Source organism: Salvelinus alpinus, chromosome 2 (assembly GCF_045679555.1).
Source record: "Salvelinus alpinus chromosome 2, SLU_Salpinus.1, whole genome shotgun sequence".
Lineage (NCBI taxonomy): Eukaryota > Metazoa > Chordata > Actinopteri > Salmoniformes > Salmonidae > Salvelinus > Salvelinus alpinus.
The window spans coordinates 55,620,060-55,645,432 of record NC_092087.1 but is presented as its reverse complement, the minus strand read 5'-3'; the positions used below and the strand labels follow the sequence as shown (position 1 = coordinate 55,645,432).

At 42.1% G+C, this 25,373-nt stretch overlaps 1 protein-coding gene across 1 annotated transcript; it reads left to right on the top strand.

The window, feature by feature from the left end:
• On the top strand, positions 1 to 25,373 carry LOC139565166 (serine incorporator 1-like). Its single transcript, XM_071385308.1, has 10 exons — positions 1 to 456; positions 3,768 to 3,929; positions 4,962 to 5,140; positions 9,195 to 9,274; positions 10,125 to 10,262; positions 10,729 to 10,898; positions 19,310 to 19,400; positions 19,779 to 19,980; positions 20,330 to 20,575; positions 22,203 to 25,373. Exons 1-10 carry the CDS (start codon positions 418 to 420, stop codon positions 22,339 to 22,341), a joined length of 1,446 nt encoding a protein of 481 aa, XP_071241409.1. The 5' UTR covers positions 1 to 417; the 3' UTR covers positions 22,342 to 25,373.

Below are 25,373 nucleotides of genomic sequence, written 5' to 3'. Positions count from 1 at the left end.
AAAGAAAGCACGCCACTTGCTATGCGGGATGCTTTGGAGGTCCATACTCTGACGTCACCCCATTGAAGTTGACATCTATAACGGTTAAAGTAAAGGTTAAGGTTTGGGTTAGGTAAGGGTTATGGTTCAGGTTAGGATAATGGTTAAGGTTAGTGTTTAGGGTGTGGACGTCCCAAGTATCCCAGATTGCACTAAGCAAGAACGCATAGAAGATTGCGCGAGTTGAAGAAGTAGGGCTCGCTTGTACGACACTACAACAAAATCGTTTAATTAAAATATTTACAATTTTCAAAAGTTGGTACTCTAATTGTATCTACATTGACAATTCAACCTGGAGGGACAGAAAAGTAACGAGTGCCGTTACTGGAAGAAAAGCGCTACAGATTGTGCGCACTCCTGTGCCGAAACTGGAATATTATGGGAGCTGTTTTGGCGGCCTTTTCTGTCGCAAGCTGGGTACGTTTCTTCTCATATGATATCACGAACATATTTGTGCACAAGAACCAGGTTGACATATGTGACAAACATAAAGAATGGCTTAGTATCTCAATCTTCGACTGAGCTCATACGAGGTTGTCAGGATGATGTGACGTAAGCAACAGGTCAGAATCATGAGGAGGCGCAAGCGCCTGTCACTCATCTTGAACCGAATTACATGAACTAGCGGACTCGAATGGTGGTAGCCTATGTGATTGACTAGGACTTGGATATGTATCTGCTTGTGTGAAAAACAAGGTTTTGATTTGCCTCTGCTTTTGCTCTGGTCTCCACAAATGTCAGGTCTCAATATGTGTTCACGTTATAGACTAGAATATACATTTTCATAGGGAAAAGGGAAACATAAACTATTTGCCTCCCCCAAGTAGCCCACAATACACCCATAGTATGGGGCTACTGTAAGTCCTAAAGGGTTAATCATGCTACTAGTAGCCATCTGCTCTACTCATGATTAATTGGATTAACAGTGCTTGCTGCCTTGTCCTAGTCCAAAAACAAAGACCATGGCATGCTTAAACTGTTGCCATAATATCCATGTGGAGCAATATAACCTACATGTCATAACGTACATATAATAGTCTACATGTAATACCGTACATATAATAGTCTACATGTAATACCGTACATATAATAGTCTACATGTAATACCGTACATATAATAGTCTACATGGAATAACGTACATATAATAGTCTACATGGAATAACGTACATATAATAGTCTACATGTAATAACGTACATATAATAGTCTACATGGAATAACGTACATATAATAGTCTACATGGAATAACGTACATATAATAGTCTACATGTAATACCGTACATATAATAGTCTACATGGAATAACGTACATATAATAGTCTACATGGAATAACGTACATATAATAATCTACATGGAATAACGTACATATAATAGTCTACATGTAATAACGTACATATAATAGTCTACATGTAATAACGTACATATAATAGTCTACATGGAATAACGTACATATAATAGTCTACATGTAATACCGTACATATAATAGTCTACATGTAATAACGTACATATAATAGTCTACATGTAATAATGTACATATAATAGTCGACATGTAATAACGTACATATAATAGTCGACATGTAATAACGAACATATAATAGTCTACATGTAATAATGTACATATAATAGTCTACATGTAATAACGTACATATAATAGTCTACATGTAATAACGTACATATAATAGTCTACATGCAATACCGTACATATAATAGTCTACATGGAATACCGTACATATAATAGTCTACATGTAATAACGTACATATAATAGTCTACATGTAATAACGTACATATAATAGTCTACATGTAATACCGTACATATAATAGTCTACATGTAATAACGTACATATAATAGTCTACATGTAATAATGTACATATAATAGTCGACATGTAATAACGTACATATAATAGTCTACATGTAATAACGTACATATAATAGTCTACATGTAATAACGTACATATAATAGTCTACATGTAATAACGTACATATAATAGTCTACATGTAATAACGTACATATAATAGTCTACATGGAATACCGTACATATAATAGTCTACATGGAATACCGTACATATAATAGTCTACATGTAATAACGTACATATAATAGTCTACATGTAATAACGTACATATAATAGTCTACATGGAATACCGTACATATAATAGTCTACATGGAATACCGTACATATAATAGTCTACATGGAATAACGTACATATAATAGTCTACATGTAATAATGTATCTCTGGTCATCTCATACAGTGTTATCGTCATATTATCTCCTAGACTAGAGACTAGAGCAAAATATGTCATGATGTAACAACAAGAGGACAAAGGGGCGTTTGTCCTGCATTGGGCGCAGCTCAGAGATAAGTTATACAGTCGTACTTTGTCTCAGGCCCAACTAATAAGTGTAGGCCAAGCAACCAAATACACAACGTTGCCATGAATAGTTTCAAAAACATTAGTAGGCCAGGACGTTCAGTAGCTACTCTAGTACATGCCGCTAGACATATGAATTTAGGCTTTGCTGGGGGGGTAGTATTTGGATTGAGACAAACGCATACAACAACAAGCCTAATCCAATGTCTTCCGACCTCCATTGTAACTGTCTAGCTAGTAGACAGTCAACTTGTGATTCCTGGTTCTTCTCCACATTGACCCAGCTAAAGCAGGTCAAGTTCATGTTAACCACAGGATGGCCTCATCAGTCATGTGTAAAAGATTTGTCTCGCCGGCTTGCCCATATTCTGGCTACCCATGGCTAAGCTGACCTTGTCTGTCTGCCTGGGGTATTACGTTGTTTACAAGCTAGTAGGCTACCTAGGGCTCCACAGAGTCAGGTGTCTTAAGAGGTACAATGCCTTCATGCCTTTGTAATGGTTACTGTACCGCTGTTGTATCACTGTTGAGGTGGATTAGACATGTCTGTTGTTTCTCTGTCTTGGTTGAATAAGTAAGTAACAGCAATATCTCAACTTCTCCTAAGTACACCTGATTTTACCCCCACAGTCAAAAAGACAGTTGTTGACTTGTTTTTTATTGCGTTTGGATTAGGTTCGGGCCTACTGCCACATTGCTGCAGTATGTAGTGCTTCAAAGTGCCAAGACGAAGGTTAATCAGTCCACTTGAGTGTCTGCACTGACTCTGGCTTGTCCCTAGCTGACCTACAATGTTAGGGGAACGTTTGGCAATGATTTCCCCCTCTATCTACAACCTCACAGGAACGTTTGACAATGATTTCCCCCTCTATCTACAACCTCACAGGAACGTTTGACAATGATTTCCCCCTCTATCTACAACCTCACAGGAACGTTTGACAATGATTTCCCCCTCTATCTACAACCTCACAGGAACGTTTGACAATGATTTCCCCCTCTATCTACAACCTCACAGGAACGTTTGACAATGGTTTTCCCCTCTATCTACAACCTCACAGGAACGTTTGACAATGGTTTTCCCCTCTATCTACAACCTCACAGGAACGTTTGACAATGATTTCCCTCCCTATCTACAACCTCACAGGAACGTTTGACAATGATTTCCCTCCCTATCTACAACCTCACAGGAACGTTTGACAATGATTTCCCCCTCTATCTACAACCTCACAGGAACGTTTGACAATGGTTTTCCCCTCCATCTACAACCTCACAGGAACGTTTGGCAATGGTTTTCCCCTCTATCTACAACCTCACAGGAACGTTTGACAATGGTTTTCCCTCCTCTCTTTCCCTCTAGGTGCCGTGTCTGTGTAGCAGTGCGACATGCTTGTTGTGCAGATGTTGTCCCCAGAGCAAGAACTCCACGGTAACGCGAGTCATCTACGCCTTCATCCTGTTGCTAGGGACCATTATAGCCTGCATCATGCTGTCACCAGGAGTGGACGAGCAGCTAAAAAAGGTGTGTGTGTGTGTGTGTGTGTGTGTGTGTGTGTGTGTGTGTGTGTGTGTGTGTGTGTGTGTGTGTGTGTGTGTGTGTGTGTGTGTGTGTGTGTGTGTGTGTGTGTGTGTGTGTGTGGAGGTGTTATGGAGACGATGAATCATGTTGTGTCATAGTAGATGTTTGTGTATATGGTGAATGATCATTTGTTACTTTAATAATGCTTGAATACATGCGGAGGCTATTTGTCACGATCGTGTGGAGGAGAGACGGACCAAAACGCAGCATGAGGAAAATAAGCCATCTTCTTTTAATTAAACGAACGAAGATGAACATGAAACGAAAACACTATTACAAACAAACAAAACAACAAATGATCGTGAAGCTAAATAACGCAAGTGCCCAGACAAGCAACAAACGTTAAACAAGACAACTACCCACAAAAGCCTACTGCCTATGGCTACCTTAAATATGGCTCCCAATCAGAGACAAATGAATGACAGCTGTCTCTGATTGAGACCCAATCTAGGCAGCCATAGACATAACTAGACAACCTAACAAACTCTATCCCATACACATACAACACCCATAGATTAACCAAAACACACACAACATACAATGCCCACCCCAACTCACGCCCTGACCAACTAAACATAATCAAAATAACATAAAAATAGGTCAGGAACGTGACACTATTGGTGGAAAGAGTCAAGTCACACGTACTTAAAACGGTGGGGGCCTACACACAGAGTTGCAACTTCCAATGCAACCTTACTGTATGTTAAGGTTGCATTAACATTGCAACTCTGTCTAAATTTAAACATTGACATATATTCATTCCAAATGGGAATGTTGAATGACTATGGTTGGTTACTTATAAATTGTGAAACTTTTGTGGTACAGTACTGACAGTAGCCAACTTGTTGTTGATTTACAGTACCATAGCAAAAATGTTACGTTATTGAATGCAGAATCGCACAGCCAGACTATGGAAATTGACAGTAGATAAGACTTACCTAAATGGTTTGTGCCTATGTCCGTCTGTGCCTGTAGATTCCTGGGTTCTGTGAAGACGGAGCAGGCATCAATGGAAACATCAACTGTACGATCCTAGTGGGCTATAAAGCCGTGTACCGGGTGTGCTTCGGAATGAGCATGTGTTTCCTGGCGTTCGCTCTGATCATGATCAACGTGAAGAACAGTCGAGACCCGCGCTCCGCCATCCACAACGGGTAACCACCCCCATAACGCAACGCACCCCTCAAAAAAAAAGAAAAAGGGCCTACATGCTACTTATTACTACATATAATAAAACTTAAATGACAACTTTGACTTTAAAGTCAGTATTTCGTTGAATAGCCTTTATTATGAACCTTTTACACTTGTGGGAATTGGTCTTTATGGATAGGGCTGAATTGAAACGTTTCTTACAGAAGAAATATGGAAAGCCTATGCATAACCACGGTAGCAGTGGAAAGGGAACCGTTTGAGATTATGGTAAAATGATTAGACCAAAGGTGAGGACACAACAGTTCACCTGACACGAGACTGAATCCAAACATTACACTGTTGATTTTGTGTTCATTTGACATTTACTGTACTTTTCACCACATTTCAAATTTGAAAATACTCTGTATATATTCAGTAACATGTTATGGAATATTCCTGGAAAATGTGTGGTAGGTGCAACATAAGAAAAAAAAACATTACAAGGGTTAGCGTGAGAGGACTAACTGGTGTCTCCAAGTGGCCACACGCCTCTCCAAAGTGTGCACAGTTCCTAAGTCATTTCAATGCACTTCTATGACTCAAAGAAGAATCTTCAACTTTACGTTTTTCTTTCTCTCCTCAAATCAAATCAAATCAAATCAAATTTTATTAGTCACATACACATGGTTAGCAGATGTTAATGCGAGTGTAGCGAAATGCTTGTGCTTCTAGTTCCGACAATGCAGTAATAACCAACAAGTAATCTAACCTAACAATTCCACAACTACTACCTTATACACACACAAGTGTAAAGGGATAAAGAATATGTACATAAAGATATATGAATGAGTGGTGGTACAGAACGGCATAGGCAAGATGCAGTAGATGGTATAGAGTACGGTATATACATATGAGATGAGTACTGTAGGGTATGTAAACATAAAGTGGCATAGTTTAAAGTGGCTAGTGGTACATGTATTACATAAAGATGGCAAGATGCAGTAGATGATATAGAGTACAGTATATACATATGAGATGGGTAATGTAGGGTATGTAAACATTATATTAAGTGGCATTGTTTAAAGTGGCTAGTGGTACATTTTTACATAATTTCCATCAATTCCCATTTTTAAAGTGGCTGGAGTTGAGTCAGTATGTTGGCAGCGGCCGCTAAATGTTAGTGGTGGCTGTTTAACAGTCTGATGGCCTTGAGATAGAAGCTGTTTTTCAGTCTCTCGGTCCCTGCTTTGATGCACCTGTACTGACCTCGCCTTCTGGATGATAGCGGGGTGAACAGGCAGTGGCTTGGGTGGTTGTTGTCCTTGATGATCTTTATGGCCTTCCTGTGACATCGGGTGGTGTAGGTGTCCTGGAGGGCAGGTAGTTTGCCCCCGGTGATGCGTTCTGCAGACCTCACTACCCTCTGGAGAGCCTTACGGTTGTGGGCGGAGCAGTTGCCGTACCAGGCGGTGATACAGCCCGACAGGATGCTCTCGATTGTGCATCTGTAGAAGTTTGTGAGTGCTTTTGGTGACAAGCCGAATTTCTTCAGCCTCCTGAGGTTGAAGAGGCGCTGCTGCGCCTTCTTCACAACGCTGTCTGTGTGGGTGGACCAATTCAGTTTGTCCGTGATGTGTACACCGAGGAACTTAAAACTTTCCACCTTCTCCACTACTGACCCGTCGATGTGGATAGGGGGGTGCTCCCTCTGCTGTTTCCTGAAGTCCACAATCATCTCCTTTGTTTTGTTGACGTTGAGTGTGAGGTTATTTTCCTGACACCACACTCCGAGGGCCCTCACCTCCTCCCTGTAGGCCGTCTCGTCGTTGTTGGTAATCAAGCCTACCACTGTAGTGTCATCCGCAAACTTGATGATTGAGTTGGAGGCGTGCATGGCCACGCAGTCGTGGGTGAACAGGGAGTACAGGAGAGGGCTCAGAACGCACCCTTGTGGGGCCCCAGTGTTGAGGATCAGCGGGGTGGAGATGTTGTTACCTACCCTCACCACCTGGGGGCGGCCCGTCAGGAAGTCCAGGACCCAGTTGCACAGGGCGGGGTCGAGACCCAGGGTCTCGAGCTTGATGACGAGTTTGGAGGGTACTATGGTGTTAAATGCTGAGCTGTAATCGATGAACAGCATTCTCACATGGGTATTCCTCTTGTCCAGATGGGTTAGGGCAGTGTGCAGTGTGGTTGCGATTGCGTCGTCTGTGGACCTATTGGGTCGGTAAGCAAATTGGAGTGGGTCTAGGGTGTCCGGTAGGGTGGAGGTGATATGGTCCTTGACTAGTCTCTCAAAGCACTTCATGATGACGGAAGTGAGTGCTACGGGGCGGTAGTCGTTTAGCTCAGTTACCTTAGCTTTCTTGGGAACAGGAACAATGGTGGCCCTCTTGAAGCATGTGGGAACAGCAGACTGGGATAAGGATTGATTGAATATGTCCGTAAACACACCAGCCAGCTGGTCTGCGCATGCTCTGAGGACGCGGCTGGGAATGCCGTCTGGGCCTGCAGCCTTGCGAGGGTTAACACGTTTAAATGTTTTACTCACCTCGGCTGCAGTGAAGGAGAGCCCGCAGGTTTTGGTAGGGGGCCGTGTCAGTGGCACTGTATTGTCCTCAAAGCGGGCAAAAAAGTTGTTTAGCCTGTCTGGGAGCAAGACATCCTGGTCCGCGACGGGGCTGGTTTTCTTTTTGTAATCCGTGATTGACTGTAGACCCTGCCACATACCTCTTGTGTCTGAGCTGTTGAATTGCGACTCGATCCTACTCCTGCCGTTGAGGAACCAGAGCAAGCACACTTGTAGTTGTTTTGTTTGGAACACAACCCTGCATCCCCGCTCTCACACAATTACTGATGTTGTTTACACAATCCAAAAACGGTCCATTATAAATCGCAATCTGGTTCAGATGGGCGTCATTTGAAAGCCTGGTTTATTGCCAACATGAGTCGTTAAGTTATACAATACGGAATTACACCTTTAGGCTTTCACAATGTAATTCATGGAAACAGATCTTCATTTTGGTGACCATAGAAAGGAGTGATGAGTGCATTCAGGTGTGTGTGCCGAGACAAATTTTCTTCACAATAGACAAACATAGGCTCATTCTGTTCAGAACAACCAATGGTATAACACCATGTCATCTTGTAACTGTACATCGAACATAGTGATTATAAACGTTGACACTACAGTACATGACATGAGTTTTATGATATGTTAAATGTGAAGTGCACATTTGGACTCACGGCTGTTTGGCTTGCTTGTATGACATCAAAGCGGTATTTATTATAATCCTCAACATCTCATCTTTCAAAATACATTGTCCTCTTAATTTACAGAATTTCCCAGCATTTACAGACAATAAAGTATGTGCAAGTTTGCCAAACTAGCAGGAGGGATGTGGGCAACTTCTTGTCGCGTGAGATGCTCATGTTCAGAACGTCTGTCAGTCAAAACCCACGCAGCGCTGTGCAGCGCAGAGCCAGAGGTCTTACGTCATGTATAGCATGTTACTGTACAGCCACTGCGTTCCAATTAAGGTGTTTATGGGGCGGCAGGGTAGCCTATTGGTTAGAGCAGTGGACTAGTAACTGAGAGGTTGCAAGATCAAATCCCCGAGCTGACAATGTAAAAATCTGTCGTTCTGCACCTGAACAAGGAAGTTAACCCACTGTTCCTAGGCCGTCATTGAAAATAAGAATTTGTTCTTTAACTGACTTGCCTAGTTAAATAAAGGTAAAATATATATATCAGTTCCCAAATCTGCAATGTTCAACCCTGGTACGATTGTAATGTGCTACCTCAAAAAAAGCATGTACACTGCTTGTAACTTAACAATTCTCATAATGGGGGACTGGTAAGACTTTCAGTCATATGATTATCTCACTGCTGCAACCAAGGGCAATATTAGTGAAATAATCTCATACACAACGGGTCACTGAGCTAACGTTCTTCAGGCCACCGTGCCGAGGAACCCGAGGAGAATAACTGAACTAGAGTTTTCCGTAACAGCAAGACAGCATAAGCCTATTCACGTATATTTACTAGTTGATAAATGACCTCACTCTCCCCCACAGGTTTTGGTTCTTTAAGGTGGCTGCCATGGTTGCCGTGACTGTCGGTGCCTTTTACATTCCTGAAGGGCCTTTTACTCGCAGTAAGATTGACACAATTGAAATCCTTTCAGTCATAGTTTGTGATGTGATAGTTGATATTTGTGTATTATTATGATTTATCAATGCAGCCTTTGACCATACACAATCAGCATATATGAGTGATATACTATTAGTCTTTGATATTACAATGTAGTGTAATATCAACACTATTAATTATTGATATACACAATGATAATCATGTAATAAGTAATAGTAATATTTTTAGGAACTGCTTGTTGATTGAAGTGTAATATAATGACGAGGGCCTCCTGATTGGCATCACTACAGACCCGGGTTGTTTCCCAGGCTGTGTCACAACCGGCCGTGACCGGGAGTCCCATAGGGCGGCGAACAATTGGCCCAGCGTCGTCTGGGTTAGGGGAGAGTTTGGCCGTGGGGGCTTTACTTGGCTCATCGCGCTCTAGCGACTCCTTCTGGCGGGCCGGGCGCCTGCAGGCTGACTTCGGTCATCAGTTGAGCTGCGTTACCTCCGAAACATTGGTGCGGCTGGATTCCGGGTTGAGTAGGTGGGTGTTAAGGAGCGTGGTTTGGTGGATCATGTTTCGGAGGACGCGTGACTCGACAATCGCCTCTCCCGTGCCTGTTGGGGAGTTGCAGCAATGAGACAAGATCGTATTTGGATTGCAATTGGATATCACGAAATTGGGGAGGAAAAGGTGGTAAAAAAAAATTGTAATTAAAAAAAAGTGTCATATGATGATGATGGTGTGTGTGTGTGTGTGTGTGTGTGTGTGTGTGTGTGTGTGTGTGTGTGTGTGTGTGTGTGTGTGTGTGTGTGTGTGTGTGTGTGTGTGTGTGTGTGTGTGTGTGTGTGTGTGTGTGCGCATGTAGCGTGGTTTGTGGTGGGTACCTGTGGGGCGTTCTGCTTCATCCTGATCCAGCTGGTTCTGCTGGTGGACTTTGCCCACTCCTGGAATGAATCCTGGGTGGACAACATGGAGAGAGGGAACTCCAGGGGCTGGTACGCAGGTGAGTCTTCCTGGCAAATCAAATCCACTTTAAAATCCACTTACGATCGCAACACACTTAATAAACAGTAAAGCAGTAAAATGAAAGAGGGGGTGAAAAGAACATGAACACACACACACTCAAACAGTCATTATGATTCGCCAAATTATTGATGTTTTGGTGATTAGGAATGCTGATGGGAGGTTTAATTTGATGTTTTAGCAAGTATTCACACATATTTTTTTTTAAGTAAGTGATATCAATTCAACACAATTGGTAACTACCTGGTACCAAATAGCACATAACAGTAATTATTTGAATGAATCCAAAAGAGTAAATACCAGCTAAATAAATGGTAACCGTAACATACAGCAAGTGCAGGTGTCAATAGTGCTCACACTCTGTATAATGCTCTTAGACAGAATCTGTTCGGCTTTATAATAACAATGCAACTTGAATCTGATTCGGTCTATCCTCTCGTCTCTAGCCTTGCTCGCTGTAACTGGACTCAACTACGTCATGGCCTTTATCGTCATCATCCTGATGTACATGTTCTACACTCGGCCAGAGGGCTGTCTACTCAACAAGTTCTTCATCGGCTTCAACTTGCTCCTCTGTGCCGTAGCCTCTGTTGTGTCTGTCATGCCCAGAGTACAGGTGAGTCCTCGTTCAACGCTCATTCAATGTTCAACGTTCAATATTCATCATTTCATTTTATGAAATTGCTCCAAAGGTACTGTATAGAACAGGTAGGACTATTAGAGTGTAAAATAGGGACCTTGTAGCAGTCGCAAGGACAAAAGAATCAGTAGGAGGCAAGGAGGTAGAGGTGGAAATGAGTGTTGTATTTATTTAGACAGCGATGGTGATGACGGTGGTCAATTCACAAGTTGATATATTTACAAATATCTGACTTCAAAATGTCAGTATTCAAAAAGAAAAAAGCCTCCTATCAGACATAACCTGTCCTAAGCATAAAGAAACAGGTGGGGTCTACTACACTCAGTTGCATCCTCCCCAAACGAATCGTCAAACAGAACCGACCGGAACATACCCAAGCGGGCACTCACAGTGCCTTCAGAAAGTATTCACACCCCTTGACTTTTTCCACATTTTGTTTTGTTACAGCCTGAATTTAAAATGTAGATTATTTTGTCACTGGCCTACCACACAATACATCACAATGTCATTTGTACAAAAATGAAAAGCTGAAATGACTTGAGTCAATAAGTATTCAACCCTTTGTTATGGAAAGCCTAAATAAGTTCAAGAGTAAAAATGTGCTTAACAAGTCGCATAATAAGTTGCATGGACTCACAATTTGTGCAATAATAGCGTTATTGTCACGCCCTGACCTTAGAGAGCCTTTTTATGTCTCTATTTTGGTTTGGTCAGGGTGTGATTTGGGTGGGCATTCTATGTTCTTTATTTCTAGGTTTTGTATTTCTTTGTTTCTGGCCGAGTGTGGTTCCCAATCAGAGGCAGCTGTCTATCGTTGTCTCTGATTGGGGATCATACTTAGGCAGCCCTTTCCCCTCCTTCTGTGTGGGATCTTGTTCTTTGTTTGTGTGCAGGTAGTTGGCACATCGAAGCTGTTCGGTCGTTGTATTCTTTATTGTTTTGTCCTTTCAAGGTTTCACTTCGTCATTAAATTATGTGGAACTCAAAGAACGCTGCGCCTTGGTCTCTTCCTTCCGACGACACCCGTTATATACCCTGATGAAGACGGCTTGTCTGTCGAAACGTTGGTTATTCAAGTATTGCATCTGAGCTCCTAGAGTGTGCGGCTCTCCTTTAATTTTTCAATAATAGTGTTTACCATGATTTTTGAATGACTACCTCATCCCTGTAACCCACACAAGTAATTATATGTAAGGTCCCTCAGTGAATTTCAAATACAAATTCAACCACAAAGACCAGGGAGGTTTTCAAATACCTCGCAAAGAAGGGTACCTATTGGAAGAAAAAAAAGCAAACATTGAGTGGGATATCCCTTTGAGCATGGGGAAGATATTAATTACACTTTGGATGGTGTATCAATACACTCAGTCACTACAAAGGCACATATCAGGTATGAAGGTAAGACCCAGATGCAGACCACTTCGAATAAACAATAGTTTAATATTCCAACAGGGGCAGGCAATAGACAGGTCAAGGCAGGCAGGGGTCAGTAAACCAGAGGCAAATACAATACAACACATTGTTGAGTGCCGCTCTCTATACTTTCAAGCATAGTGGTGGCTGCATCATGTTATGGGTATGCTTGCAATCAAATCAAATCAAATTTTATTAGTCACATACACATGGTTAGCAGATGTTAATGCGAGTGTAGCGAAATGCTTGTGCTTCTAGTTCCGACAATGCAGTAATAACCAACAAGTAATCTAACCTAACAATTCCACAACTACTACCTTATACACACACACAAGTGTAAAGGGATGAAGAATATGTACATAAAGATATATGAATGAGTGGTGGTACAGAACGGCATGGCAAGATGCAGTAGATGGTATAGAGTACGGTATATACATATGAGATGAGTACTGTAGGGTATGTAAACATAAAGTGGCATAGTTTAAAGTGGCTAGTGGTACATGTATTACATAAAGATGGCAAGATGCAGTAGATGATATAGAGTACAGTATATACATATGAGATGGGTAATGTAGGGTATGTAAACATTATATTAAGTGGCATTGTTTAAAGTGGCTAGTGGTACATTTTTACATAATTTCCATCAATTCCCATTTTTAAAGTGGCTGGAGTTGAGTCAGTATGTTGGCAGCGGCCGCTAAATGTTAGTGGTGGCTGTTTAACAGTCTGATGGCCTTGAGATAGAAGCTGTTTTTCAGTCTCTCGGTCCCTGCTTTGATGCACCTGTACTGACCTCGCCTTCTGGATGATAGCGGGGTGAACAGGCAGTGGCTTGGGTGGTTGTTGTCCTTGATGATCTTTATGGCCTTCCTGTGACATCGGGTGGTGTAGGTGTCCTGGAGGGCAGGTAGTTTGCCCCCGGTGATGCGTTCTGCAGACCTCACTACCCTCTGGAGAGCCTTACGGTTGTGGGCGGAGCAGTTGCCGTACCAGGCGGTGATACAGCCCGACAGGATGCTCTCGATTGTGCATCTGTAGAAGTTTGTGAGTGCTTTTGGTGACAAGCCGAATTTCTTCAGCCTCCTGAGGTTGAAGAGGCGCTGCTGCGCCTTCTTCACAACGCTGTCTGTGTGGGTGGACCAATTCAGTTTGTCCGTGATGTGTACACCGAGGAACTTAAAACTTTCCACCTTCTCCACTACTGACCCGTCGATGTGGATAGGGGGGTGCTCCCTCTGCTGTTTCCTGAAGTCCACAATCATCTCCTTTGTTTTGTTGACGTTGAGTGTGAGGTTATTTTCCTGACACCACACTCCGAGGGCCCTCACCTCCTCCCTGTAGGCCGTCTCGTCGTTGTTGGTAATCAAGCCTACCACTGTAGTGTCATCCGCAAACTTGATGATTGAGTTGGAGGCGTGCATGGCCACGCAGTCGTGGGTGAACAGGGAGTACAGGAGAGGGCTCAGAACGCACCCTTGTGGGGCCCCAGTGTTGAGGATCAGCGGGGTGGAGATGTTGTTACCTACCCTCACCACCTGGGGGCGGCCCGTCAGGAAGTCCAGGACCCAGTTGCACAGGGCGGGGTCGAGACCCAGGGTCTCGAGCTTGATGACGAGTTTGGAGGGTACTATGGCGTTAAATGCTGAGCTGTAATCGATGAACAGCATTCTCACATGGGTATTCCTCTTGTCCAGATGGGTTAGGGCAGTGTGCAGTGTGGTTGCGATTGCGTCGTCTGTGGACCTATTGGGTCGGTAAGCAAATTGGAGTGGGTCTAGGGTGTCCGGTAGGGTGGAGGTGATATGGTCCTTGACTAGTCTCTCAAAGCACTTCATGATGACGGAAGTGAGTGCTACGGGGCGGTAGTCGTTTAGCTCAGTTACCTTAGCTTTCTTGGGAACAGGAACAATGGTGGCCCTCTTGAAGCATGTGGGAACAGCAGACTGGGATAAGGATTGATTGAATATGTCCGTAAACACACCAGCCAGCTGGTCTGCGCATGCTCTGAGGACGCGGCTGGGAATGCCGTCTGGGCCTGCAGCCTTGCGAGGGTTAACACGTTTAAATGTTTTACTCACCTCGGCTGCAGTGAAGGAGAGCCCGCAGGTTTTGGTAGGGGGCCGTGTCAGTGGCACTGTATTGTCCTCAAAGCGGGCAAAAAAGTTGTTTAGCCTGTCTGGGAGCAAGACATCCTGGTCCGCGACGGGGCTGGTTTTCTTTTTGTAATCCGTGATTGACTGTAGACCCTGCCACATACCTCTTGTGTCTGAGCTGTTGAATTGCGACTCGATTTTGTCTCTGTACTGGGACTTAGCCTGTTTGATTGCCTTGCGGAGAGAATAGCTACACTGTTTGTATTCGGTCATGCTTCCGGTCACCTTGCCCTGGTTAAAAGCAGTGGTTCGCGCTTTCAGTTTCACGCGAATGCTGCCGTCAATCCACGGTTTCTGGTTTGGGAATGTTTTAATCGTTGCTGTGGGTACGACATCGTCAATGCGTTGTTGGACGCAATGCGGAACATATTCCAATCCGCGTGATCGAAGCAGTCTTGAAGCGTGGATTCAGATTGGTCGGACCAGCGTTGAACAGACCTGAGCGCGGGAGCTTGTTGTTTTAGTTTCTGTTTGTATGCTGGAATCAACAAAATGGAGTCGTGGTCAGCTTTTCCGAAAGGGGGGCGGGGGAGGGCCTTATATGCGTCGCGGAAATTAGTATAACAATGATCTAGGGTTTTTCCAGCCCTGGTAGCACAATCGATATGCTGATAGAATTTAGGGAGTTTTGTTTTTAGATTAGCCTTGTTAAAATCCCCAGCTACGATGAATGCAGCCTCAGGGTGTGTGGTTTCCAGTTTACAAAGAGTCAGATAAAGTTCGTTCAGGGCCATCGATGTGTCTGCTTGGGGGGGAATATATACGGCTGTGATTATGATTGAAGAGAATTCCCTTGGTAGATAATGCGGTCGACATTTGATTGTGAGGAGTTCTAGATCAGGTGAACAGAATGACTTGAGTTCCTGTGTGTTGTTATGATGATCACACCACGTCTCGTTAATCATAAGGCATACCCCCCCCGCCCCTCTTCTTACCAGAAAGATGTTTGTTTCTGTCGGCGCGATGCATGAAGAAACCAGCTGGCTGCACCGACTCCGTTAGCGTCTCTTGAGTTAGCCATGTTTCCGTGAAGCAGAGCACGTTGCAATCCCTGATGTCTCTCTGGAATGCTACCCGTGCTCGGATTTCATCAACCTTATTGTCAAGAGACTGGACATTGGCGAGTAGTATGCTAGGGAGTGGAGCGCGATGTGCCCGTCTCCGAAGCCTGACCACGAGACCGCCTCGTTTGCCCCTTTTACGGCGTCGCACAGGGTCGCCGGCTGGGATCAGATCCATTGTATTGGGTGGAAGGCAAAACACTGGATCCGTTTCGGGAAAGTCATATTCCTGGTAGGAACGATGATGAGTTGACGTTAATCGTATATTCAGTAGTTCCTCCCGACTGTATGTAATGAAACCTAAGATTACCTGGGGTACCGATGTAAGAAATAACACATAAAAAAACAAAATACTGCATATTTTCCAAGGAACGCGAAGCGAGGCGGCCATCTCTTTCCGGCGCCGGAAGTTGTAATCGTTAAGGACTGGGGAATTTTTCAGGATAAAAAAGAAACGTAGTGGAGTTAAGCACAGGCAAAATCCTAGAGGAAAAGCTGGTTCAGTCGGCTTTCCACCAGACACTGGGAGATGAATTCACCTTTCTGCAGTAAAATAACCTAAAACACAAGGCCAAATCTACACAGGAGTTGCTTACCAAGAAGACAATGAATGTTTCTGAGTGACCAAGTTACAGTTTTGACTTAAATCTGTTTGAAAATCTATGGCAAGACTTGAAAATGTTTGCCTAGCAATGATCAACAACCAATTTGACAGAGTTTGAAGGATTATGAAAAGAATAATGGGCAAATATTGCACAATCCGGGTGTGCATAGCTCTTAGAGACTTACCCAAAAAGAGTCAAAGCTGGAATCACTCCCAATGGTGATTCTAACATGTATTGACTCAGGGCTGTGAAAACTTATGTAAATGAGATATTTCTGTATTTCTATTTAAATAAATTTGCCCAAAATTCTAAAAACATGTTTTCACTTTGTCATTATGGGGTATTGTGTGTAGATGGGTGTGGAAAATAATAAATGTAATCCATTTTGAATTCAGGCTGTAACACAACAAAATGTGGAAGAAGTCAAGGGGTATGAATACTTTCTAATGGCACTGTAAATACCATAAGCCAAACCTATCCTGGCACGCAAGCCAGGTATACATCTATGCGCGCTGAAGCGCATGCGCTCACACAACATTAGACAAAACAGAGAAACCAGACATGCTCCAAACAAAGATAATTAAGAAATTGACAGAAAACTGGTAAATAGAATTAAATAAACCTAAGCTTCTCCATCAAAAGTGTTGCGCAGTTATTGAGCACTCCAAACAACGTGTCCACTACGAGAATGAGAATGGTAAATGATTAATATTATATTCAATGAATTAGCAGAAGTCACCATAACCAAACATTCTAGATTATTGGGGAAATGCAGGGATTAACGGTAACTTCAATACTGAGTATATATTTAACGGGAAATTGATAAACATTGACAAACAAAGGGCACACCATTGACACAAAGAATGCTCACTGATTTGGTGGGTGCTTATATTTGGCCTATTTCACACATGTACAGTCGTGGCCAAAAGTTTTGAGAATGTCACAAATATAAATTTTCACAAAGTCTGCTGCCTCAGTTTGCATGATGGCAATTTGCATATACTCCAGAATGTTATGAAGAGTGATCAGATGAATTGCAATTAATTGCAAAGTCCCTCTTTGCCATGCAAATGAACTGAATCCCCAAAAAACATTTCCACTGCATTTCAGCCCTGCCACAAAAGGACCAGCTGACATCATGTCAGTGATTCTCTCGTTAACACAGGTTTGAGTGTTGACGAGGACAAGGCTGGAGATCACTCTGTCATTCTGATTGAGTTTGAATAACAGACTGGAAGCTTCAAAAGGAGGGTGGTGCTTGGAATCATTGTTCTTCCTCTGTCAACCATGGTTACCTGCAAGGAAACATGTGCCGTCATCATTGCTTTGCACAAAAAGGGCTTCACAGGCAAGGATATTGCTGCCAGTATGATTGCACCTAAATCAACCATTTTTCAGATCATCAAGAACTTTAAGGAGAGCGGTTCAATTGTTGTAAAGAAGGCTTCAAGGAGCCAAGAAAGTCCAGCAAGCGCCAGGACCATCTCCTAAAGTTGATTCAGCTGCGGGATCGGGGCACCACCAGTACAGAGCTTGCTCAGGAATGGCAGCAGGCAGGTGTGAGTGCGTCTGCACGCATCAGTGAGGCGAAGACTTTTGGAGGATGGCCTGGTGTCAAGGGCAGCAAAGAAGCCACTTCTCTCCAGGAAAAACATCAGGGACAGACTGATATTATGCAAAAGGTACAGGGATTGGACTGCTGAGGACTGGGGTAAAGTCATTTCCTCTGATGAATCCCCTTTCCGATTGTTTGGGGCATCCGGAAAAAAGCTTGTACGGAGAAGACAAGGTGAGCGCTACCATCAGTCCTGTGTCATGCCAACAGTAAAGCATCCTGAGACCATTCATGTGTGGGGCTGCTTCTCAGTCAAGGGAGTGGGCTCACTCACAATTTTGCCTAAGAACACAGCCATGAATAAAGAATGGTACCAACACATCCTCCGAGAGCAACTTCTCCCAACCATCCAGGAACAGTTTGGTGACGAACAATGCCTTTTCCAGCATGATGGAGCACCTTGCCATAAGGAAAAAGTGATAACTAAGTGGCTCGGAGAACAAAATATCAATATTTTGGGTCCATGGCCAGGAAACTCCCCAGACCTTAATCCCACTGAGAACTTGTGGTCAATCCTCAAGAGGCGGGTGGACAAACAAAAACCCTCAAATTCTGACAAACTCCAAGCATTGATTATGCAAGAATGGGCTGCCATCAGTCAGGATGTGGCCTAGAAGTTAATTGACAGCAGAGGTCTTGAAAAAGAAGGGTCAACACTACAAATATTGACTTCAATATTACAACTTCATGTAATTGTCAATAAAAGCCTTTGACAGATATGAAATGCTTGTAATTATACTTCAGTATTCCATAGTAACATCTGACAAAAATATCTAAAGACACTGAAGCAGCAAACTTTGTGGAAATAAATATTTGTGTCATTCTCAAAATGTTTGGCCACGACTGTACAAGGGTGTATTAATACACATGTGTGAATTGGATATGCCAACTCTCCCTGAGACACCGTCAGAGAGTGTAGTCACAACAAGGGTCTGCTATTATCAACGGCAACCCTGGAGCAATTAGGCTTAAGTGCCTTGCTCAAGAGCACATCAACAGATTGTTCACCTTGTCAGCTTAGGGATTTGAACTAGCAACCTTTTAGGTTTCTGGCCCAATGCTCGAACCACTATGCTACCTGCCACCCATTTGCAAGAGTCAGTGCGCATCTAGTGGAGAGACGTGCCTAAACTAAGTTTCAACTCACATTCAGTTGATTCTGAGTTGTGACCAACTTTGTGATGCAAGGTGCAGCCACAGCCTAATTTAAATGATCAAAAATGGCTGTGAATGTCACAGTGGGCCTAGTACAGGTAAAGTACATCCTAAAATGTCATGTGGTCAAGAACAAATCCGGGCCCTAATCAGTAGCGGCTGATGATTTAAAAACTTGTGGCGGTTAACAGTATTTAAAATAAAATAAAATATTTATTACAAGGAGGATTTTTAAATATGTTTTTATTGTTGTTTTTAAAAAATGTACGGAGGTCCATCCTCCCTTTGCTACGTGTAGAAACCCCCACTGAGGCCTAGTCAGACAGCATTTCCATTATGTTTGGTATCCCTTTGTAAATCACAGTTACTTTGTTTGTTTTTTTAGGAATCCCAGCCCCGATCTGGTCTACTCCAGTCCTCCATCATGACCATGTACACCATGTATCTGACCTGGTCTGCCATGACCAACGAGCCTGGTCAGAGCCACTGCTACACAAGCTGCTGCCCTAACAGCACTGCCTCCCTGACTTGTTCATCTATGTTCATTATTCATTAATACCAAATAAATGAACAGTTCATTGTTCATATATCTAACCGTTTAAATGCAATCATATTCATAATTATTGGGAACAATCAAATAGCTTCTCAGTCAGACTGACATCCTTTGAAACATTTGCCCATGAATTGCAAACACATCGCCATTCTCCACACTAATTGCAAATGTATTTGTTCATCTCAAGTTAAACTCAAAAGTCACCACCCCCTCTTAAAAAAGTAATTATTAATATTAAAATATAAACGAAATAAATAATAATAAGAAAAATATATATATATATTTTTTATTCCCCTCTTAGACCGGACATGCAACCCCAGCCTGCTGAGCATCTTCCAGCAGACACTGGTGCCCACGCTGGCCCCTCTGCAGATTGAGAACCAGACGGCCGTGGTGATCATCGGCACCGAGGAGCCCATCCTGTCCTCTCCCTATCTGCAGTGGTGGGACGCCCAGAGCATCGTGGGATTGGCCATCTTCGTCCTATGCATCCTCTACTCCAGGTATGATTGGTCAGCAAGGCAGACCTTGGTACAGCTATAGCACATAGTGGTTTGGGAAATATAAGTAATGTCAATTTGTTGTTGCTACACAGTATCAGTGGATTTGGTGACTGGTGACCCTCCCCCAGTTCATGGAATTAGAATATCAGTTTGCAGTTTGAGCATTCTGAAAAGTGCTTTATCAATCCAATCCATGATTGTGACTTTTTAATCTAATACCTTTGGTTATACTTCATTATAACTTTACTGAATAATTATACATGCTTATAAATATTTACAAATGCAAAATTACAAAATTTCTCATGAATTGTAATTCTTATAATGATTATAAATGCTCACGTCCTTGTAGCATCCGCTCGTCCAACACCAGCCAGGTGAACAAGTTGACCATGGCCTCCAACGACACTGTGACCCTGGAGGAGAGTAACGCGGGCACACCGGACGAGGAGGTGGGAGGGACGGGTACAGAGAGGAAGGGACCCAGGCGTGTGGAGGACAACGAGAGGGACATCGTCCAGTACAGCTATTCCTTCTTCCACTTCATGCTCTTCCTGGCTTCGCTCTACATCATGATGACTCTCACCAACTGGTATAGGTCAGTAAGGCCAAACTACACAGATTACCAACGTCGTGAAGTGCTACGTCTGAAAACGTTACTAGCTGTCAAGTCCTAGCTTCCTTCGTCCTTGTTTCCTTAATTCCCCCTTGAGGATTTGTTCTTGACAGACGTTGGAGAGGATCCAAGGTCCCTCCCTCACACTTCCTTCTCCAATGAGCTTTAAAAGTAATTGAGGAAATAAGGACGGAGGAAGCAAGGATTTGACAGCTAGTAACATTTTCAGACACAGCCATGGTGTCAAGTTTGGTTATGCAGATTCGGATTGAAGTGAAGTTGACTTCCAAATAAAATGAAATAAAATGTTATTGGTCACATACATGTGTTTAGCAGTTGTTATTGCAGGTGTAGCGAAATGCTTGTGCTTCTAGTTCCGACAGTGCAGCAATATCTAACAAGCAATATCTAACAATTTCACAACATATACCCAATACACACAAATCTAAGTAAAGGAATGGAATTAAGAATATATAAATATATGGGTGAGCAATGTCAGAGCGGCATAGACTAAGATACAGTAGAATAGTATAGAATACAGTATATACACTACCATTCAAAAGTTTGGGGTCACTTACAAATTTCCTTGTTTTTGAAAGAAAAGCAAATTTTCTGTCCATTAAAATAACATCAAATTGATCAGAAATACAGTGTAGGCATTGTTAATGTTGTAAATGACTATTGTAGCTGGAAACGGTTGATTTCTTATGGAATATCTACATTGGCGTTCAGAGGCCCATTATCAGCAACCATCACTCCTGTGTTCCAATGGCACGCTGTGTTAGCTAATCCGAGTTTATAATTTTAAAAGGCTAATTGATCATTAGAAAACCCTTTTGCAATTATGTTAGCACAGCTGAAAACTGTTGTCCTCCTTAAAGAAGCAATAAAACTGGCCTTCTTTAGACTAGTTGAGGATCTGGAGCATCAGCATTTGTGGGTTCGATTACAGGCTCAAAATGGACAGAAACAAGGACCTTTCTTCTGAAACTCGTCAGTCTATTCTTGTTCTGAGAAATGAAGGCTATTCCATGCAAGATATTGCCAAGAAACTGAAGATCTCGTACAACGCTGTGTACTACTCCCTTCACAGAACAGAGCAAACTAGCTCTAACCAGAATAGAAAGAGGGGTGGGAGGCCCCGGTGCACATCTGAGCAAGAGGACAAGTACATTAGAGTGTCTAGTTTGAGAAACAGATGCCTCACAAGTCCTCAACTGGCAGCTTCATTAAATAGTACCCGCTTAACACCCGTCTCAACGTCAAAAGTGAAGAGGCGACTCCAGGATGCTGGCCTTCTAGGCAGAGTTGCTTTTGCCCATCTTAATCTTTTCTTTTTATTGGCCAGTCTGAGATATGGCTTATTCTTTGCAACTCAGCCTAGAAGGCCAGCATCCTGGAGTCGCCTCTTCACATATTTTATAGTTCAACATTTATATTTAAACTCTCTCACACAACACAAGGCAGCTCTAGCTCTCTAACATGAAAGTGACCGCAAAGCAACACAGCAATGCTGCAAAGCAATACTTCAACCATAGATATTTGTCTTATTCACACCATTACATTTGTTCAGATATTGATATAGAAATCTTACTTTTTTCCTACACAGTCCTGATGCAGAATACAATGCCATGACCAGCAAGTGGCCGGCGGTTTGGGTGAAGATCAGCTCCAGTTGGGTATGTCTCACCCTCTATGTCTGGACCCTGGTCGCCCCCATGATACTCATCAACCGGGACTTTAGCTGAAAAGTGTTCCGCTAATGCAGTATTCTTCTTTCACTTTCCTTATCTTGATTCCTGATTTTGCTTCGTTTTTTTACGTTTTACATAAACATTGACCTTATTGCCTACTGTACATTTCACGTGATTTACAGTCAAAATGGACTGTGTTGTTTTGTGTATTAGATGTTGATGGTTTTTCATAAAAATATCTCTTTAGTTAGCGTTTTAGATCTATTACAATAGATAGATCCACACATGAACCTGGTGTTAAATCTCCAGCCTTGTATTGGTATATTTTACATTTTGTGCAATTTGGGACCAAACGCAGGGATAGTTGACCTTCATGTTAAAGGAACATCTTTCTTTTTTTTTTTTTAAATGTCCTTTATCTCATGGCAAGAAAAGTATGTGAACCCTTTGGAATTACCTGGATTTCTGCATAAATTGGTCATCAAATTTGATCTGATCTTCATCTAAGTCACAACAATAGACAAACATAGTGTGCTTAAACTAATAACACACAAATTATTGTATTTTTTTTGTCTATATTGAATACATAATTTAAACATTCACAGTGTAGGTTGGAAAAAGTATGTGAACCCCTAGGCTAATGACTTCTCCAAAAGCTAATTGGAGTCAGGTGTCAGCTAACCTGGAGTCCAATCAATGAGAGGAGATTGTTGGTTAGAGCTGCCTTGCCCTATAAAAAACCCTCACAAAATGTGAGTTTGCTATTCACAAGAAGCTTTGCCTGATGTGAACCATGCCCCGAACAAGAGAGAATTCAGAAGACAAAAGATTAAGAATTGTTGACTTGCATAAAGCTGGAAAGGGTTACAAAAGTATCTCTAAAAGCCTTGATGTTCATCACTCCACAGTAGGACAAAGTGTCTATAAATGGAGAAAGTTCAGCACTGTTGCTACTCTCCCTAGGAGTGGCCGTCCTACAAAGATGACTGCAAGAGCAGAGCGCAGAATGCTCAATGAGGTTAAGAAGAATCCTAGAGTGTCAGCTAAAGACTTACAGAAATCTCTGGAACATGCTAACATCTCTGTTGACGAGTCTACGATATGTAAAACACTAAACAAGAATGTTGTTCATGGGAGGACACCACGGAAGAAGCCACTGCTGTCCAAAAAAAACATTGCTGCACGTCTGAAGTTTGCAAAAGTGCACCTGGATGTTCCACAGCGTTACTGGCAAAATATTATGTAGACAGATGAAACTACAGTTGAGTTGTTTGGGCCTGGACAACCTGCTATCATCAACAGACAAATTAATTTCCAAGTTAATCAAGACATTTTGCAGGAGAATGTTAGGCTATCTGTTCTCCAATTGAAGCTCAACAGAAGTTGGGTGATGCAACAGGACAATAACTCAAAACACAGATGTAAATCAACAACAGAATGGCTTCAACAGAAGAAAATATGCCTTCTGGAGTAGCCCAGTCAGAGTCCTGACCTCAACCCGATTGAGATGCTGTGGCATGACCTCAAGAAAGCAATTCACACCAGACATCCCAATATACATCCCAAGAATATTGCTGAACTGTCCAAAATTCCTCCTGACCGTTGTGCAGGTCTGATCCGCAACTACAGAAAACATTTGGTTGAGGTTATTGCTGCCAAAGGAGGGTCAACCAGTTATTAAATCCAAGGGTTCACATACTTTTTCCATCCTGCACTGTGAATGCTTATACGGTGTGTTCAATAAAGACATGATAATGTATAATTGTTTGTGTGTTATTCATTTAAGCAGACTGTGTTTGTCTGTTGTGACCTGGATGAAGATCAGATCAAATTTGATAACCAATTTATGCAGAAATCCAGGTATTTCCAAAGGGTTCACATACTTTTTCTTGCCACTGTATGTCTATGGATGTTATATTCCTGCATTATGGGAAATGTTGGGTTAACAATAGACTCAAACTACGAATCTGACCAGTCCTGACCTTCTCCAAGGACCATAAGTGATGTAAGGAGAATTAAAAAATATTGTTCAACCAATGTTATATTTGGCCCACAAATATTTAGCACTTATAATCACATCTATTGACTATGTCACAATTATTGCTTGATATCTGAGATGAATTTTTATTTTCAAAAGCATTGATTCCCTTTTCTGTTATATTTATCTTTTGTGTTTGAAGAAGCTGCTTAGTATGACATTTGGTGACATGATTTTCGGTAACGGTTTTGTTTGCACCTATACCCTCAAACTTTTCAGTCTTACAGATGCTTATTTAATTGTAGCCAACACTGTTCAGTAGTAATTGAATTTGCATAGGTTTATCCTTACATTATTTGATATTGTAGTAAGCTGCTATGCCTTCCAATGCCTTACATATCTGTAAATGTTTGTGTATTTTGAATTGTTGAATTGAAATCATCACAAAATAAGAGAGCTTGGCAATCAGTGTTTCAAAAATACGTTTTTGGAAAGCGATCCACAATCTACTTAAATGATTCATGCTTCTGCCAAATATTTGTGTTATCTTATAATGTTCGTGTCTTGGAGATTGAATGTATGAATGTAATTGACTGAATCAATAATGCTTACTGAAGTAACTTAAGTATATTTTGAAATGCATGTACAGTATCTACAACAAAAACCCAGCGTCATTTGTTTTTAAATATAGGCCTCTACAAGCCATCTAGGTATGTTTTTGCAATTTATGCTTTGCATTTAGGCCTAAGGTTCAGTTCCAAATGGACATACATTATGTCATATTCACATACCACAAAATGTTACCGGATATTTAGTAAATATGACATAATTAGAATGATATCCTCAAGATCAGTTATGACCGCAAATACAAAGAAATTGAAAAAATGTTGATGCACTTGATCGGAGCATGATGGTTTATAGATTAACACTGCCATTGTGATATTGATGAAAATGTATCATAAGTATTTAATTTCATTCTGAGACCAAAACCTTCTGTAAGCTATAGTTGTGATGAGAGTCTGCTTATGGAACCTGCTTCAGTTCCCATTGAACCACAACTGTTTATAAAGTCTTGTACGATAAATAAAAATAAAGTTTATTACAAATG